At 40.0% G+C, this 20,145-nt stretch overlaps 1 protein-coding gene and 1 long non-coding RNA gene across 4 annotated transcripts in view; one reads left to right on the top strand and one right to left on the bottom strand.

Annotated features, from left to right (window-relative positions):
* Window positions 1-3,300: 3,300 nt before the first annotated feature.
* Window positions 3,301-3,898, top strand: LOC137478550 (uncharacterized). Its single transcript, XR_011001634.1, has 2 exons — window positions 3,301-3,520; window positions 3,742-3,898. It is a non-coding gene; the product is annotated as an uncharacterized lncRNA (long non-coding RNA).
* Window positions 3,899-12,093: 8,195 nt separating this feature from the next.
* Window positions 12,094-20,145, bottom strand: part of CCDC6 (coiled-coil domain containing 6) — a 48,973-nt gene continuing 40,921 nt past the window's right edge. The window contains exons 8-10 of one of the 3 annotated variants that reach the window (XM_068197150.1): window positions 17,094-17,218; window positions 16,845-16,967; window positions 15,752-16,745 (exon numbers count right to left, since the gene is read on the bottom strand). In XM_068197150.1, the coding sequence (XP_068053251.1) occupies window positions 16,875-16,967; window positions 17,094-17,218 (218 nt within the window). In that variant the 3' untranslated portion in view covers window positions 15,752-16,745; window positions 16,845-16,874. Of the gene's footprint in view, window positions 14,760-15,751; window positions 16,746-16,844; window positions 16,968-17,093; window positions 17,219-20,145 lie in introns of those variants that run through there. The other 2 variants (XM_068197149.1, XM_068197151.1) reach the window with 2 other exon arrangements.

Genomic DNA, 20,145 nt, shown 5'->3' with positions numbered 1-20,145 from the left:
TTATCTGTTTACTGGTTATTGGAGCTTCCTTACCAAAAAAGTACAAACACAAAAAAGGTGTCTTCACTGAAACAACTTGGGAACTCCTCTGTAACTTTACTGTAAACCAGACATAAATGTTTAACTGTACCTATGGTAAACTTTCTTTGGATTTTGGGCTCTGCTACTTGAAGAGCTTACAGCAAAGACTGCCAGAAGAAAGGCTCCGAATGCTGTATTACAGCAGGTTAGCAGCCCAAGTATCAATGCCATGCTCCTGTGCTAATCCAGAGGCAGAGTTGTGCAGGGTCTGCATTTGGGATGGTTCCAAACCTCAGGGTAATAGCTGAACCTAGAGGGGCTTTCAACTCTGACATACAGCCTCCATCAACTGCTTTATGTAACAAGATCTATCTTCAAAACCCTTGCAATCTACTTCAAAATTAAGTATTCCAGCTTGTCCACTAATCATTACAGCAAGTAATGGAATGACTAGAAAAATTAGAAAACCAAATTGTTCAGCAGGTAAATGTGTGTTACATCCCTGACCTGAAAACAGGACAAGGAATGTTCCTTATTCTTATGTGATGCCTTTAATTCCACATATCTACACTGCAGGTCATGCACAAGGCCCTACAGAGCTCCTCTACCATTTTGTGAGCATCAGGATCTACTTTTGATTGCCATTGTCCGTGGTTTTTCCCTATTTGAGGAAGACTCCAGAAACTTGTCACAGATAGCACTCCTTACCCAACATGGCCATGGCATTTTAACAGTCTTACAGAGCACCTGCTGCTGAGCACAAATCAGGCATCAGATGTATCCTGCTAGCAGAGCTAGAGGCATGCAGGAGCACCATGGTGATTAGGATGAACAGCTCTTCACAACTGCTGTCAATATTCAGAATCATTAATTCAACATTTCAACAAGGCAGAAAGAGTTTCTTTACAGCATTTGAGCCTTGGACAGCTGGTGTTATCCTTATTTCACAAGGGATGCTTGTAACACTTCCCAATAAAACAGGCTGCAAAGATGTATAAGGCAAGGGGAACCACCTCTTCTGCAAAGAGCATCTATTGTGCACTGGTTTCCTTTAACCCACAGAATTCCTGGGCTCAGAAACAGTGGATGCAAAAGTCTGTGCATCACACATTCGAGCAAGACAGCAAATGGCAGATTCCTACCTGCGTGTTTCAGTCCATGCAATCCCATCTTGGAATCATGAAATCATTAAGGCTGGAAAAGACTTCCATGACTGAATCCAAGCTTTGACCAAACACCACCATGTCAACCAAACCACAGCACTAAGTGCCATATCTAGTCCTTTTTTGAGGACTTCCATGGATGGCAACCCTACCACATCCCTGGGCAGCCCAGGCTTTCAATGCTTAACCATCCTTTCAGTGCAGAAATTCCTCCTGATACTGAGCCTGGATCTGCCCTGGCACAGCTTGGGTTTATGTTCTCTCATCCTTTTGCTGGTTGCCTGGGAGAAGAGGCTGACCCTCAGCTGGCTACATCCTCCTTTCAGGAAGATCAGAGCAATGAGCCCTTCTCTAAGCCTCCTTTTCTCCAGGAGACAAATACCCCATGACAACGAGAGGAGAAGAGAGAGGCTGAACCACCAGCCCAGTGACTTCAGTCTTAAAAACCCCAGTGCTCTCTCACACATAAATAGAGCCCCAAGTGACTGATTTGGAAGGCATTCAGACAGTGTCACTGGAAAACTTGCAAGTGGCTCACTCTAATAGGCACAGACAGGTCTGCTATAGAAATTTTGTAGCATGTTCATGTCCAGTCTAAACTCACTTGGACAGTTTCTAGCTAGGGGTTGCTTTGATCCTCTTGCCCCTTACAACAGCTGAACCTCAAAAACTTTTGCTTTTTGGTTAGCAATTAGCCACTTACCACATCTAATATAGATAGTAAAGCCTTGTCCTTGGATTCACAAGGCTTTGGAGAAGCTATTGTTGTTATAGCTGCTTGGTTTGGTCTCTTCCCTAAGCTAACTCATGTATTAAAGACAAATACTGACCACTTTCAGCAGGAATTCAGGGTGCTTCCTGAAAGGAAGCAGTCCTGCCTTGAACTGTGGGATTGCACAAGTCAGAGAGCGACATGAGACCAAAGGCCAAGGCTCAGCAATGGGCTGTGATTTTTGGAGGGTTAAGGCAGGGCTTGGAGTGAGCTTTTCAGATTCATCTCTTAGGGTTGAGCCTGCCTCAGATACAGGCTATTCCCTCACTGACTCATGGGGATTACTTTTACATAATGGAAAGTCCCTCAAAAGAGGCATAGGATCTGCAAGGACATTAAAATGATCTGAGTCTCTGGGGCAAAGAAAGCAGTGCTCATTTAACCAAAAAGAAATAGAACCTTCCTTACTTGATGCTACTTACCTGTGCATTTCAGAAACAGTGGAAACACTGGAGAAAGTTTTAGTTATCTCTACACAGGCTTGCAATTGATTTTAACACACAAAGCATTCCTATACAGTTCATACTTGTGCAAACTGACACTTGAATTTCCTCTTCCATTTTCTTATTGCTTTTTTCTCCTCTCCCACCTCACCATACAGTTGTTAAAAGAAATAACTGGAATTTGATGAAGAATCCAACTGGCACAGACTTCATATGCAGTAAGAGGCATCCTAAACATCAGGTTAAGGTTTCATAGGAAATGCCATTGCTTCAAGTTGCAGAAATGTTTTTTCTTAAATATTATTTTATATATCCACCACTAGGGAGAATAATCTTAGAGGAGATGTACCCTAGTTAACAGAGTTGAAGTAAAACAGATTTAATAAGATGAATGGCAAATTTGAATATGTCAACAGTGAATTAAAGCTGCATTTGCAGAAGATAATAATTTTCCTCCAAGGGAAGTTTTCTTCTTTAGGCTGACAAACCACCTTAAGTTTCTACAGTCCAGAGATGGAAAACATCCTTAATGGCTTCCGCTAACCTATCTTTGAAATGTGCAGTCATTATGTAACTGCTCTGGAAACAGGAGAGGAGCAGCCAGGAACCCTGCCTCTGAGCAGAGCACTTGGGAGGGGAAAAACAAACAAAAAAAGTCTTTGCTGAATCTTTGCTCTTTGCTGAGACTTCCCCCACCTCAGCCTTAGGCCAACTTGGATTATAAAGCCGTAGCAAGTGTCAGGCTTTCAGTGTCTGTTCTATTTTTGGGGATTTGCTGTGGAAGAAGAAAGTGCAGCCTGAGCACCATGTGAGCAACTTTAATATGAGGGCATAACTGCCAGGAAAACAGTTCCCCGGCTCCTTCTGTCCCTGTGGGAATAAGGTTGCTGTGTCTTTCATTGAACTCCGAGATCTGAGGCTTGGAGGAAGCATTCACTTTAGATACCACTGTGGCATTTTCAAAAAGGTGTAGATGTCATAGCTAATTTCACAGTCCACTCATCCATTTGGAATTTGCAGCCAAACTCAGTACTCATTTCTGCCCTTCTTAGTCCAAAACAACTTCATTGTAGATATTTCATCCATGGGAACAAGAACAACAGCTGACCCACAATGTCCAGGTAAGTGCCAATTTCAGCCCTCAACAAATCCAAGTGTTTTGGAAAACTTACCAAAGGTTGACTGATTGCTGAATCACATAATAACAGATCCCTTGCAATAATAAATTTTAAGTAAAATCAGGTGACAATTCATAAATGCAAGTGGCAGTGCTGTTAAAAATTAAAAAAAAAAATTAAAAACATTGCAAGCTTTTTTTTTTCTTTTTCTTTTTTCAGAACAGGTTTTAAACCAGGAATTTGGAAGAAAGGATATAGCTGAAAAGCATGTGCAAGTATGGAAGCTGTACTGTCAGCAGCAGATGACAGTAGAACCTTCTCAAGTCCATAATCATCTGAAAATTATACGATGTTTGCACCATTAAAGTTAAAACTGTAAAATGCAGTTCTGTACTGGTAAAGGAAAGATTTTACAACATTGCTAAAATGCAGTAGGGACCAAAGAACAAAATTTGTAAGAGAAGCAAGTAGTAAGAAAATAAAACTGGCAGCATGTTAGCAAAAAAACCCAAACTACCAAAACACACGAAACCCCCCCACCAAAAAAAAAACCAAAAAACCCCACCACCCAACCACCCCAATGAAACATCCATTAAATATTGAAGGCAAGAGGATTAAATATATTTTCATGCCACTATAAACTGTTCAAGATGTAAATTCTGTAGCCTGAAAGTCTATCTCAGTCACAACCAGTTCTAACAATGTAGTTTATTCAACATTTAATGGCTTGACCTTGTAAATCTTTATCAAATCTTGAGCAAACATTTTACTATCATGAGGCATCCTGACTCTAATCAATTAAACATTAGCACTTTGGGGGAAAGAAACTGGCTTCCTTTAAATTTGTCTTCCAAGAAGTAACCTGGGGAAACAGAAACCTTTTTATGATTAACAGAAACGTGAAACTGAGAAATAGTTTCAGAATCAGGATGAGGTTTTGTAATGACTGAGTCAAGTGAAAGTATTTGGAAACCCCAAACTCTTTAACTGCAGCAAAAGTACTGTGATCTGGCTCCTTTTCTGTTAGAAAACAAGCTGAGCTTCCCCCTCGCTCTAGGCCATGCAAAGACAAGTATTCTGCTCACTGTGTGTTCTCCTCACTCTTGTTATCCCTCTGGTGCACACAAACCTCATGCATTGCCATAATGATCCTTTTCATTATTGGAATTAACTGGTAGGACATCAGTGGCATTTCTAACCCCATTTGCACATGCATGTAGATTTCCCTAGGGGGAAAAATATCCCTCAAAAAAAAAAAAAAAAGATTATGCTCCAGACAAGCTTAGCAAGGTTATTCCAGTCAAGAGACTATGTGTTCCCATGAATATAGGTAAGATTTGAGCTAGAATTATAGTTAACATTAATTTTAATGCAAAGAGCCAGCATTTCAGTTAGGTGGATTCCTAAAATACACCATAAAATAGAAGCCAAAGCTCTATGGTGCAGTCTTGATTCACACAAACTCTTCTTGCAATAAATTGTCCCTTAAATCAGGGAGGCTGCTAGAACAAGGGCACAGCATTCCTGGGAGCATCTCTGGGAAGTTCTTGGAATGTTTAATCTAAAAAGGTTCCCCTCTGAATTCAGACATTAATTTCAATTGCATGGTGTCAAAAAAAAAAAAAAAATATATATATAATAGTATGGGATGCTTTAGTCCAGATAAATTTTTTAAGAGAAACTGAATGTCTTTTCAAAATATGAAAGAGTTAACTTGAAACCCCTCAATTACCTTCAGAAACTAACAGCATAAAAAATGTATTTAATGAATACTCAAGACAACAGCCAGACTAGTCCTAGAGTTCCTTAATAGTGTGAGGAATGCAGTAATTTTAAAAAGGTTTAATTCATTGGTATGTTGTCACAGCTAACACTTGTTTTGGACAGAAAACCCAGGAAAATAATTTAAATAAAGCTTACAACACTTACTGGTTTCTAAGTCTGCTGTATAAAAATCTGTGTGCAGGAAAAGTGACTAAAAATTTTTAAAGTTATATGGAACTGTGTCCTGATGACCAAAAGCAACACAAAGTACATTAAGTTTAAAACCCTTAATCACTTTAATCATTCATGCACAGAAACTCATTTCTAGCTACAGTTTCTGTGGAAATACTTTTTTGCAAATATATACCACTGCAGCTGGGGATTTCATCATACTTAGGAACTTTAATTTCTCTACTGCCAAGTCTGTTCCAGTTTCCACTTATCCCTGCTCAGCTCCAAGGGTGGATGGAGGAGCGCCCCGTTACACAGCTCCCCCACAGATCCCACGGCTTGGGATCCACCCCGAGGGCCCAGGGGTACCTGAGCATGGTGCCACCACCCCAGGACAGGCACCCTGACAGGGGAACCACACCTACACGGCACTTATTAAAAACACCAAAAATTCCAATCATCAGATATTCCGAGTTGGAAGGGATCCACAAGCACCATGGAGTCCAATTCCCGGCCCTGCACAGGACACCCCAGAAATCACACCATGTGCCCCAGAGCGTTGTCCAAATGCTCCTCGAGCGCTGCCAGCCTTGGGGCTGTGAGCACTGCCCTGGGGAGCTGTTCCAGTGCCCGACCACCCCCTGGGTAAAGAACCTTTTCCTGACATCCAACCTCAACCTGCCCTGACACAGCTCCAGGCCATTCCTCGGCTCCTGTCAGTGTCACCACAGAGCAGAGATCGGTGCCTGCCCCTCCTCTTCCTCTCAGGAGGAAGCTGTGACTGCAATGAGGTCTCCCCTCAGCCTCCTCCTCTCCAGCTGAACTCACCAAGCAACTTGAGCCCTGCTCCTGCCATGGCTTTCCCTCTAGGATCCTCACCACCTTCACATCCCTCTCTTGGACACTTTCCAATAGCTTTGTATCTTTCCAAAAACCATCCAACGTTTTTCATATCAAAGCAACTGCAAAAATTTACATACAGGTGATCCAAAACGATTTGCCTAATTTTGTGATGCAGATGAGTCATCTGCATATTCCAAAGAAAGTCAGGTACCAATCACAGCTGAACTGCAAAACTGCTTCATGTTATTAGCCTTAATTCTTTCCCCTACTAGAAAATAAGCAGAAGTAGGTAGCAGTGTTGAACAGGTACAGAAAAATCAGGTCAGTTTTTAGGAAGTGTGGAAGAAAAAGTCACAGCAGATCTAAAATTCCCATCTCAAGGAAGAAAGATAGAAGGACTTATTCTTGACCTCTTCTGCATTTAATATTTGCTGTTGACAGCCAAGATAGTGTTAAAATTCACTAGAAAAGTAGTGAATTTTACACCCTGTTTCATTCAGCACTGTCAAAAAGCACTCAGATCCAGCATGGCAAGAGCCCAGCTCACAACACTGCCTCTTCACACCAGGTCCAGGGGGCCCTCAGTGACAGAAGGGAAGCCAGGGTGCCTACCGGGACTGAGGGGGAGGGGAGGTAGCAGCATACACTTCTTACATTCAGCCCCAAAAATGCCAGATGGTCACACCACAGATTCTTGAGACTCCCACAGATCACTGTTCTGGCTTCATTAAATTCACACGCCAGGCTATGTTCAAGGCTTAAGAGAAAAAAAAACTACGGGACATGGTGTAGAGCATTTTCACTGCTATACAGAATTTGGAACACAGATGACTCTCATCAACAGCCCTGAGGCTCAAAAGCCTCAAGGTCCCCATCTCAGACCTTCCAATTGTACTTCATGTTTTCTGTATCCAAGTGAACTAACAGTCTTTATACATACCTTCAGTCTCCAGCTGGGAAATGCAGGACTGACCTCAACCTCTTCTTGCTGCTGTAGGATGGCTGTGCTGTGTACTTTGAAAGGTACAGAACAGCCTCAGAAGCACGTGAAACAGACTGATAGCAAGCCAGCACCTTTACATTCAGGAAGGATTAGGCTTATTAAAATTGCTTGCTGTGCAATGCATCATTCTTTCCCTCACTCTCAGCAGTTTACAGGATTTCTAAGTTAACCCCTGTAATGCTTGGAACTTGCTTTCCTTTATAAAGGGGTACAAGAACTGGAAGAAATAAAAAAGAACCATCTAAAGGGGTGATCACCTAGATGAGGCAACCTGAACTTAAACCAGCAACATGTCATCTCTCCCTTTTTTCTGCTATTCTGAAAGCGCTCAAGTGACTCATTTCTGTTCAGACAAATGCCAGAAAACAAAGGACATGCACGAAGACAGCATCAGCTCATTGCCCCGGTCCACAGACCCACCAGCCGTGGCAGTCAGGGCCAGGCAGAAGAACTGCTTGCTCAGCATGTGCAGCAGGGCCCTGAGGAGAATAAAGGCCTTTAAGAAACACTGCCTGTGTTCCAAGAGCAGAGTAACACAGATCAGCTAGGTTAGCATTGGCTGCAATACACCCATGGCCTGGCACCCAGGAATTTGCAGCCATCAGAACCCAAGGATTTCCCTGATCAGAATGGAAGAGCTTCCCACTGCAGGCGCAGGCCTGTGCTGACTTGAGCAGAGCAGCAGTCACAGAGAGGCCAGAGCAGCAGATGAGCAGGACAGAAACAAGTGCATTCAACCAACAAGCTTAGCAGCACTCAAGACAATGAATACAGCATAAGGTTAAGTACCTCTGAGACTTTCAGACCTAAACCCAGAATCTTGGCAGAACAGCCAGACACAGCAAGTAATACTTAGACAAGCTGAGTATGTCACAGGTGACCTCTGTGCTAAGCTGATGGATGAATGAACACAATAAAAAAGTGACAAAATCAGAAACATCAAAAGGCACAACAAAGTACTCACAGAATTTACACAAATGCATACAATGTGTTAAGTATACACTGGCTCATGCTCTAAAATAATTAAATATAATAACTGATTACGGTTATACAAAGAAAATATGTCAAAACACCAAAAACTACAGTGGATTCCTAAGACAGATCTCCATTAAAAAGAACTGAATCCATCAATCACAGAATGACAAAATTGAACAATCAGGTGTGATTACAAGACAATCAAGAAAAGCTGGCAGACAGCACCTGATACCATGACCTTTACTACTACAAAGGAATAGCAAAAGCACTCTTCTCTGAGCTACAGAATATACTGCACACCCCTTAGCATAGGCAAGGAAACATTTTTTGCCTTCTCTCCTCCTCACAGTTGATATCATATTAGAAAAATAGCTGTTCTGCCATGTACAGCTTTTGACTCAGAACACGTAGGATGTTTTTCTGTAACTTTGTACTAATATGCCTCTCTGTGCCTATGAACTGAGAAAAAATGGTAAAAAGATAAAACTCTATTATTTTCCTATTCTGATTCACCCTCCCAAGGAAAAGTACCCTCAAGGTAAGGAGGCCAACTAAGACCAAAAATATTGCAGCTTTTGCTGTGGCAAAAAAAAAAGCCTTAACTCTCACGGAAAGCAGCTGTGAGAAGTTAAACAGACATGTTTAATTCAGAAAGGTACTCTGGAATTTCCCCACAATAATAACTCAAGAAATATAGCTACATTTTTCCAAGACAGAAGCAAAACTGATGGAGTCAAACATGCTTTGTACTTTGAATATCCACCTAATGCAAAGTGAAGAGCACCTCCTATGCAAACTTTATTATGTGAACAGGTTATTGCCCAGGTTACACACTCAGACATTTTACACAAGGAATGGCCCAACTAGAATCAAAGACAGCAAAAACAAAGACAAACATGCATCTTTCTCTGACCCCTAGTTCTCATTTTTCTTCCTCTTGTTCCCAGTGATGACAGGCTGACAGAGAAGGAAATATACATCCACCCAGTAGTCTTCCATACAAGTAAATACAAAAAAATCAAGTGTTTATTGGAAGTCTGCATGAAGGCACAGATGAGCTTGATTACAGACACATCATAACAATTACATGTATATGTAAACACCTTGAGATATACAAAAAAGCAATAATACAGCTAGTACAGGAATAGACTGTAACCTGCTAAAAAAACCAAACTTCTTTCTATATGAGGTTTTTACAATAAGCTCTGATCCACACCAACATAGTGAATGTTCTTAAAGTCACCACTTGGATTCATGCTCAACAAGTCTCCACTTTGGCCATTGTTTGATCCAAATTCGAACAGGCTTCCTTCACTAGAATCAGAAAAGCATAGGAACAACCAGCTAGACACCCAATCAAGCTGTAATGAGGCTTCATTGATTCTCTAAATATACAAGAGTAATCACCAAGGTACTGAAATTAAATATAAGCTTCAGAAAAGCTAAAGGATGCTTGTTCCACTTGCTTTTGAGGAAAATGCTGTATTTCTGCAGGAAAGGAACAGTCTACAGCTGTCAGGTGATTTTTTTCTTCCTCCACAGGAGGCTTAGATTTCATCTGAAACACCTGCCAAAACAAAAGTCAGCAATCACAAAGTAAAGTGCCTCGGACAGCTTAGGTTTTACCACTAGAATAAAACATCTCAGTTTATAGATACAGAATGATGTTTTATCATGAGAAAACCCACCTTTGCACACAGAAGACTACTTCCAATATTTCTGTGGAAAGGGGAGCTGCTTTTTGTGATTTTTTGCTATTGTTTTTCTACTAGATACCAATGTCATATACTTGAAGAACTGCAACACAGCATTTTTTCAATGGAAATCACCAAAAAAAAAGCCCTCCCCCCAACAGTTTTAATACACACAATCTCCAGGCCTAGAAAAAGAGCACTCTGAGCAGTAATTTTACTACAGGGACACAATTTTCACAAACTCGACCTTCAACCATCTGTCCTAACTCTTCAGTCCACCTCTACAAAAGTTTTATAACCTCTGGAGCCCCATTCCAGTGAGGAAAGACTCCCATCCAGGTTAATACATGCAGAACAAAACCTAAAACAGCTACGACATTTCTGCTGACCCTGTGGCCACATCATCCCAACTGAAAGATGAGGTAGTACTTTTCTTTGGAGCCCAACTAGTGGAACAGGCACAAGCACTCTTCTCCCTAAAGTAGCAGCAGCTCTCTGTAATGCAGTGCCAAACTCCACAGTTTATCTCCTCTTCAGAACACACCTAAAATCCAAAACCAGCTGCTTAGAAAAATAAATCATTACACGAGCACACACTCCCACTTCAACTGCATCGTAAAGGCCACGCTCTGCCATGTTCAGTGACTTCCTCCTGTCTACACAGTGGCACTGACTCAAACTCTGCTTCTACTGGGACTAATGGTTGTTACCCAAAATTAACATGAAGGTATCCTGAGTACTTATTATAGTGAGACGTGGAATTTAAAATAATTTACAATTTTAAGAACCTTGATCCAAATTAAAAAAAAAAAAAAAAAAAAGGCAGGCTGGAGAGGAATTCTGCTCCACAGGGAACGGAGGAAACCAGATTGTCTCTATGCATACAGTCCATTTGGTATTCAGGGGCTCTGTCTGCTCTCTCTTCAAGAGGAGAGATCTTTCCTCTCAAGGAGGTTATTGTAACATATGCATGTATTATAATTTTATAGCTTACACTCATAAACCTTCTGGTTTCTTATGAGATGTCTTGAACTGGAGAAATATGCCCTGCATAGTCCATGCTCTGTAGACTCCCAAGGATCAAAAAGAAATAGACTGCCATGACTGAAAAAAAGGAAACATCAGAAAGAGTTGAACAGTATTAGAATTTGTACTGCTTGTAAAACTAAGCATTAGGATCAGGAAAAACACTGTAAAACCCAATCAAGGTCCCTGGCTGCATTCTCTTAGCAAAGCAATAATTGACACTGAGGATGAGAGCCTCTGTTTCTTTGACTGACATACTATTTAAAGCTCTTTTATTTGTCTCCATGATCAGTTTCCATTTATTTAACAGAGTCCATGTAGTGTGTACAAGTGCAACTTGCACAGAACCCAGGAAGCTTTCTCATTTTCATTGCTCCCAAGACTGCATTTTTCATTCAGCTGAAGTGCACAGGGATTCCGCCCTGGCAGCTGGATTCCTAAATGAAAACATTTTAACAGGAAAGGAATCCTGTTCTGCTCAGCTCCAGTACAACAATTGCCAATAGAAAGAACTAACACTTTCTGGAAAAACCCTGATGTATTTTCTGCCCTTGGGAATATGCTCTCAGAAGAGTACATGTAATTTAAACAGTCTTATCTAGCTTTTAGCTGAAGACTACCTCCCAACAGTCCCATCTCTTCTTCCAAAGAACTTCTGTGGAACAAATTGTGGATAAAATAAACTCTTAATGCTCTACAGAGTATCAGCTGCATTCCAGTGTCCAAGCCAGATCCCTTGAGAGAAAATACAAAAAGAAAGCTGCTTGATTGTCAGAGAGGAAAGCACTGCTGAAACAGCTGAAAAGTAGATTTTATTTTTTTAATCTTTAGCTGTGAAGGGGTACGCTCACAAAATGCTCCACACAGCTGGAAATTGCTTCTGTGGACTTACACAACTAGTGACAATGCAGTGTGCAACTGAGAGGCATTAGTGATGAAAAGGATGTCAGAAAACCACCCAGGTGCTTCTGAGAGAAACAAAGCACTTAAGCCTTCATAGTGAGCTGGACCTCACTGTCAAGTGAGTTTCTCCAGTCTACAGATCTGATAAAATCACAGCTGCAGAATCATAATTGATGACTATAATTCACAAGGAAAACTGAAAATCCATTTACATTTATTAGGAGATGGTTGTGCACAATTTCTCATCTTATTCAAAAAGTCTACAAATAGAGTTTAACACTTCTGATTGCAAGCAAATGTTTGTTCAACGTTCTTAGTTCGATAAGGCCAATTTAGTGCCTTTTTACACTTTCAAGGTTTAGTATACATTTGTCAGTTCTTCACTTTCTTCTGGTAACAGTCCCACTGGAACAGTAAGGAAAGTTCACTAAGACACTTTATAACAGCAGCTGAACTTGGTTTACACAAATTCAGTTTTGGAATATGCTTCAAATGTAAATTATTCTAGGCAATTTTCCATTTTGAGATCTTACAACACCATCAAAGGCTCTTTCCTTTCCACCCACATTTGTGCTACCACCACCATGAGATTGCCCTCGACAGAGCCATACATCCAAGGATCTCAAAGCACTTCAGAAAGGAGGGCACCGATTCAAATTCTGGGATACTTGAGCTGGAATCCTACTTCATAAAGAGTATATTTTTTTCTTCGTCTTATGTTTACAAAAGGACAAGCATCAAACTAAGCTGATCCTGTCTTGACCTTAGTCCCACCTCTGACTATCTGTCACCTTCTCTCATTCAATCCTATCACTTGTTTAATTATAATGCTCACAGCTGAGTTTCCTCTATGGAAGGTTGAGCATCTGCTATGGTCAATTATTTTCAGGTGGAAGTAGTGGTCAAATTTTAGGTCTGTCACAATCTTGAGAATTGTTTGACTGGAGAGTAACTACCATAATTAATGTAATGTAATTTGATAATGCACTTGATCCCATATTGGTTTAAGAAGTGTAATAGACTATATATGCATTTCTCTAAATTCTCTCAGAGCTGAAACTACATAGCTACGGTGAAGAAATTCTAATTTTGCCTTAAGCAGAACATTTTACAACATTATTTTAACTTACAACTTTGATTTAGAACACTATTTTCATTAAGATTTTCAGTTTGCAATTCTGACTGAATAGGTGAGTGGCAAACATGACATTATATGTACAAGTGTTAGTATACTACCAGAATGCTGTACTTCCTTCTTAAAAATGTCCTTAATAAAGCATTAAGCATGTCAAACAAACTTTTGTAAACAAAAGATAAATTACTCATGTTCTGCTCTGATTATAGCCAGATACATATTCTCATAAAATAAACATTCTCTTGTCATTTTCCATGGCCCACATATCCATATATATGAGGTAAACCATTTAAAATTATCAATAATATATAAACCCCAGTACTCAACAGGAACCTCAGGAAAAATGTAACCGAGTTGCATGTCAATATCAAGAAGTGACACTTTGTTCCACTGCGAAGTGAAACCAATTTATTTGTGCTAAATGAATGGAAAGAATGTATTTGGAATACATTTCTTTATACATTGTACCGGCTTAGGCTGCTAAATAAGCATTCATTAGTGCCATGTTGTGCTACTTTCTTGTACTCTGTTTCTACCAAGCAATACAAAGTTTTGTCTGTTACGCCAATATATTCCTCTATGCTCATTTTCTGAGACTTTTGAACATTTAAAATACCTGTTCAAACTTTGCTTCAGGGGCATCACAATGAATAGATTTTAACAAGAAAGAAATTATCATCAGTTGTTCTCTACAATCACATTGCCTTCTGCAGCAAAAAAATCCAAGAGCACACTTGAATCAGCTCTCAGTAACCTGTGGGCAGGACCACACTCCCCTACAGTCACTGTGACAGGGCACACGGTATGGGCAGCTTACAGGTTAGCAGAAATGTCAAGTGACATCATCAAATCTTAAGGTCCACAAATTGTACATTCCACAGACTCCAACAAGCCAGTTCTCTCAGTGTAAAGTTCTGACTGTACCATATGTTTGAGGTCCTTTTGAACAGAAGTATGGATGTGTCCTCTGTGAATTAAGCTTATTCGCTATGTAATACCAGAGAGCTTGTGTCTTGGGCACTGATTAGGGTGTCTGACTCACTTTTGCACTAGAAGCTGATATTTTAAATGACTGAAACATAGTGCTGATCTTCTATAAGCTTGGTAAACACTGTAATATTTCAGAATTTATCATGTAGCCCATCATGCCTTTCATTTTCTGCAAATTGTCATGAAAAAATATAAAAAGGTATCCCTTTAATTTTACAAACCTAAAAGCCAGGAAAATGAAGCTTTGGAGCCAAGCAAAACGACATAATGCCGTATTACCAAACAGAGTAGCAAATGTTCCAGCCAGAGAATGGACATACATGTAGTTCAAGTAAACACTGATGGAAAACTTTGTTAAGTTAGTGTTGTAGACCCACAACACTGGCTGCATTTTATACAAACGTTTACAACACAATTAACAGTGAAGCCTATATAACCTCAGTGCAAATAAGTCAAATCCAAATATGCCAAGTAAGCCTTTGGCTTTTAGTAAACTGCTCCGTGTTATGAGTCCACTTCTGACAGAGAGACTGCTGAGCACATGCACTAAGGCTGAGAGGAGGGATGCACTGAATGTTGAAAATTGGCTGCCTGCGATGCCGCGGGTTGGCCCGGAGGTTGCACAGGTGGTGGAGGTGGTGGCGGAGGTGGCTGCACTGGGGTCTGCGTGTTTGGAGAAGGAGGAGGAGTGGGACGTTTAAATTTGTCGGGGCTGTTACTTCTTCGTGGTGAAGGCCTCTGCAGAACAAATATTGAAATTATGTTTAACACACTCCTGAACAATTTTAGGTGCAAGTCCTCTAATCTTGGCAAAAGAAAAAAAAAAAATCGCAAAAAGAAGTCTGAACAATTATGTGGGAAGAAGAAATTTCAACACATTGCAGGAGTCACAATACAACTTTTACATAAAATAAATCTTCCTCTGAAATGGAGTAGCAAAGGAAAGGGGAAGTACTCTTGACATCAAAGAGAAAATGCATTCCTTCCTGTCAGCTTGCAGGAAATGAACACAAGACATGTCCTGCAGATATGTTTACCCGTGATGACCAGCAACCTAAAAAGAAATGAGATGCTGCAGGCACAGCACCTCCCGGCAGTGCCTGCCCAACCAGTAGGTGCTGAGGAACCCTTGACTTATGCTGCGGGCACGTGAGGTACAAGTATGTGGTACCTGAGCGTGGGTGGGAAAGTTTTGAGTATCAGAGTCTGCCCAGAATCTCTAGCTCTCTGAAAGACTCTTAGCCCACACACTGGAGCAAAACCAAAGCATAATACAAGCTGCTCTTTGGAGAACAAAAAAAAAAATGTTCCAATGCTTTGAGCTGCAGGAGTGAAGCAGTTGTTAGAGAGACCCCCTCAACCGAAATCACAGATTTTCAACAACTGGTACATTTAAGCAGAAAGATTTAAACCCCACTTTATCTTTACAAACTGAGGGGCAGGAGGAGAAGGATCATCTTTAATGTTAGCAATGCAAAAATAGAAATCACACTCCACAACACTAACTTCTGCACTTTTGAAACAAAAAGGCTCATTACTTACCAATCTGGTTAGCATGAACCAACAACCTCATGGCATGACAAAACACCTACCCATAATTACTAATCGACTGCAGGTGGTCAGCTCTGGGGAGAAGCATGATTACAATTCTATACCAAATGTGCTACAGGTAAAGTTAAATTTATTTTGCAATGGAGATCAAAAATGAAGAGTCAAGAATGAAACTACAGTTTAGTCAAATCAAATATATTGTAACTATTTTTCTGCACAACTATGTACAATAGATTAAACTTACATGTAAAACCCAAGAGATTGTTGAAAACTGACTGATGCCTCTGAAACACTTAGTATCATTTATTGCATTTGCAGACATATAATTAGGGGACCTGGTATCAGTATTGAGACAAACCCATGAGCTGCTTGTTGACACCTTTCTCTGAACAATTAGTATTTTGTTCTCAAGATGATCTTTTTCATAGTGACTCAATTCATTTAGAGTTTCAGAAAAAGCAGTATTTCACAGAGACTAAACAGAGTAAGTTCTTTGACAAACTCATTTATAAAGTTAGTTTCCATGTTTTCCAGAAGCATAAAGATCTTCCTGTGACTAACTTATGTGACACACAGCCATGGGCTGAGCCCCAACTAGAATTCTACTTTCCTGCTGAGCTCCAGCTTCCTTTCTGTTCTACCTACCATTGCAGTGTTCCCACCCACCATAGCTCAGTGAAATTTTAACAATTACCTTTGCACACTAATCTAAACCAAAAGCACCCATATTTTAGCATTGGACTCAAAATTCTATTAAAATACGTTTTTACATCTGAGAATGACAAGTATAAGCAAAAACCTTGATGAATATTTACATACTACCATACCTGCTGAGAAAAATCAAAATGGTCTTGATACAACAACCATAAGGTATTTTTGCCATATGGTTAATATTTAGGCTTTGTTTGCTGATTAAACTCCACAAATATTTAGAAGAAACACAATGAAGCGGAAATGCATCAAACATTGCAGGTAAAAAGGAAATAAATTCAGTTGAAAGATATGAGAAATTTCCCTAACAAATGTTTATATTAACTTTCTTCTTTGCCAGTGACAATAGAAAATAAGAGTTAACTGCCTGTTACAGTGACATGATGGTAGCATTGTGTGTCATCCTGAAGAAAACCTGAGCTTGAAGCAACCTCAGATGACTCATCCGTCAGATGGTGGAGACTAGGAGAAAAATGAAAGCAATGTTTTTACTTCCTGGGATAGGCTGAGTAGCTTAGAACATCACTTTTCACACCCTGCCTCTGATCCATAAGATGATACCTATTACTGTCCTTAAGATGACAATACATCCTATTCTTTTGCAGAAAACAAGGTTCTCCAAAAAGAATCAGTTTCTGAGGGGTGAAGAGGAAAATCAGGGTTGAAGAAAGCAGCAATAGGTATCTTGGAGTAAGGAGACAAAAACAAACATTTACAAAAATGTTTTGTAAAAAAGTTTAAGGACAACTACTCATAACTTCCAAAACCAAACTATATTGGTAACAAGTATTTACTAATTTAAATACTTACTGTAATACCATGGGATGGTCCCATATGTTGCACATGAAGGCCTGGGGAATTGTAGTAAGACATTCCAGCTCTAGTCAGTGAAGTTGGTGGTGTGAAACCAACTGTGTGACTTGCATATGACAGACCTAAAATTGTTAAAACAAGGTAACATCAACATTCTTGTTTGATATTAACAACTAAAGTGCGAGGGTTTTTTTAGATTTTTTGGTTCTGAATCAATGATAGCCTAAAAACTGGTAAGTACTACAGATCAGCCATCTAGAAAATACTAATTGTACTGAGAAGTGTGATGCTAATTTATTTTCTTTTCCTGTAGCATACTACCATATGTTTCAAACATACATTATACAATGTTAAACATAACTTTTCACTTAAGATAAATGGTGTAAGACTCCCATAGCAGCTTAGTTCTAGTCCATAAGTATTTCCATTCAGCATTCCATTTCTCCATGGAGGAAATGGCTCCCTGAACTACAGACAGTCTGAAGAAGCAGAGACGTTGAGCCTAGAGAAGCCATCTAACAATGGGTCACAATAAGGTTCCACAAAAAACCTGGATCTAGGTGGCTCCTCCAAGGAATACCAGATCTGCACCAAGGCTTCCTTCTCTTTTGCCTCAGCATTTTAAAGATCTTTGGGGCGGAGAAATTAAAACATCCTGGGAAATGTTACTAGCTGGACTAGGCTAGCAACTAACATTTAAAATTGCAACTTATTTTATCTACATTTAGGAAAGCCCAATATTCAAAAGTGCAAATATCTAATTCTTTCTTCCAAGTATTTCCTTTTTGTAAGAACTCAATTATAAAAATGCAGAGTTCCTGTATAGCTCTATATAACCAAGGAAAACAGAAACAGCAACTGCCAAATGCTTCAAGTTCACAGCTAAAGCATTCTGAACAGCTTGAGTTTCTCAAAAGAGCACATTTTCCAAAACCTTTTGCTCCTTTCTGCTTTTTGACAAAAATATCATAAAGAAGGAGACAGGAGTTTTCTCAGCTGTTTACAATTAGACTCAAGCAACTGCTTTGGAGAATAATGACCGAAGAACATTTCTGAAGGCCTATTAAAACTTTTATAACACCACACTGGATTTAACAGTTTTCACACTTCAACACTAAACCAATACAGAACAATGTCCCTGCAGCAGCACTCAGCATCATCCCTGTCTGCATGCACCTGTGTTTCTGACTACAAGAGATGAGACAAGATCTGGATGAGAAAACAGAACAAGCCTCAGATCATTAATGAAGTCACATAAACAAAAACTCCCTGTGCTTCCTTCAATTCTGTTTGATTCTGTTACATTGTCAATGTATGTCTGGTGCAAATTACACATTACTCCCATGGAATCCCTGCCACTACGGAGTAACAACAGAATTAATCTGCTTTTTGACTACACAATCTAATTATCTGTAGAGCATATGTGTCATATTTAAGTGCTTCTGTAAGCACCAAGGATAGAAGCAATCAATGTTCAGGGAGGTGACAAGGCAGCCAGTCAGAGGTAAGAGCCTAGAAATAGTGGGCAAAACAGAGCCACCTCTGTAACGTGGCAATTCTGAACTGCTTTGGAATAATCCAGCTCCACAAGCTTGACAAATGCAAGTCTACATGGCAGCCAAAGAAACAAAACCAGAGCAGTGCACATACATTCAGGATAGTTCATCTCTGCAGCCCCACACATCTATCTAGCCTAGAGGCAAAGCACAGAACAGTACCTACACTGAAGACTAACTGGTAATTAGAACAACTAATCCCCATCTGCCTAGGAGCAGCAGTAATTACACTATCTTCAAAGTTCTAGAAGATTTCTAGCACAGTGATCTGTGTTAGAAATCTCAGCAATTTCTCAGCTTCAAAGAGTCTTCAAAAGTAGTATCCCGAGCCATGCAGGCACAAAAGCCTCTGGGATTCAGAAGCCAGAATCAGATCCATTCAATCAGCTATCCGCATGAAATTACAGCATTTCTAACTGGTTACAAATTCTGCTTCCACATATTCAAGGCACGTCATTTCCCAAATGAAATATGCCAAGTCATACAAATACTTGATGCAACATACAGCTGTTTTATTATTCTGTGCTGATACTTCTGGCATCATCCTACTGTACTACTTTAGATACAAAATACTCTCAAAACCTGTTTGTTTTCATCCATTACTGCATTCATTTATCCCAGACAGCTCTACAAAATTCCCTGTTGATCTCATTAGTTCTCTAACAAACTGCAGCTTCCATTTTTCTGAAGTCTGACACTTCCCAACTGCTGATATTAATTTATAAGATAAAAAGGAGATTAATGCAGCTGCCTGTGCAGACAAGCTAGCCTGGAACATTTACCACACCAAAATTTCCAAACTCCTAAACTCTGTTAGAAACAATAATTTCAGCTGTGCTTCAGAGTGTGTTTCAGCATCCTCTGTCTGTAGGAGAAAATTCTCACTCTTGTATCAACTACTGATGGGAAATCAAGTTCACAGGGAACAAGGAATGAACTTCAGTCTCAGTGTAGGAATAAACTGACAGAGTTCTCCTGCACTGACACATCCGCACCTAAACAGGGTGCATTGCTCAGTAATGTAAGATGCAAGCCTGTAAGTTAGCAGGTAATCTGTCCCACACAGAGCTGTAGATATAACCCCTGTGTGACTGCAGATCCAGCCTGCAGCTGGACACTGCACTGTTACAAAGGCTGCACACAGAGAACCACAAACAAAGGAGCTGTTCCTCCAGAGCAGCTGTTGGCACAACTACACTGCTGCACACCCAGTTACAGGAAAGGGATAAGAAAATGTGTATCATTTTCTTGGTAACACACCTTGCAAAACATTGAAAGTCAAGTCATTTGGCTCATTTCAGAAATGCAAAAACCTTCTGAAAACTCATGGTCACACTGCTCATCTCTAACACCATAACATGGCTTACAGCCATAGCTGGTTTGCACACATGCAACACCTGGATGAAAACTATTTATAGTCCTTTGAGAAACCACAGTCAACCTTGAAAATTCAAGGATCTAAAGACATTTAATATGTTCTAGCAGACCTGTGT

Source organism: Anomalospiza imberbis, chromosome 8, assembly GCF_031753505.1.
Source record: "Anomalospiza imberbis isolate Cuckoo-Finch-1a 21T00152 chromosome 8, ASM3175350v1, whole genome shotgun sequence".
Taxonomy (NCBI): domain Eukaryota; kingdom Metazoa; phylum Chordata; class Aves; order Passeriformes; family Viduidae; genus Anomalospiza; species Anomalospiza imberbis.
The sequence above is the reverse complement of the archived record's forward strand: the minus strand, read 5'-3'. Positions and strand labels throughout refer to the sequence as shown.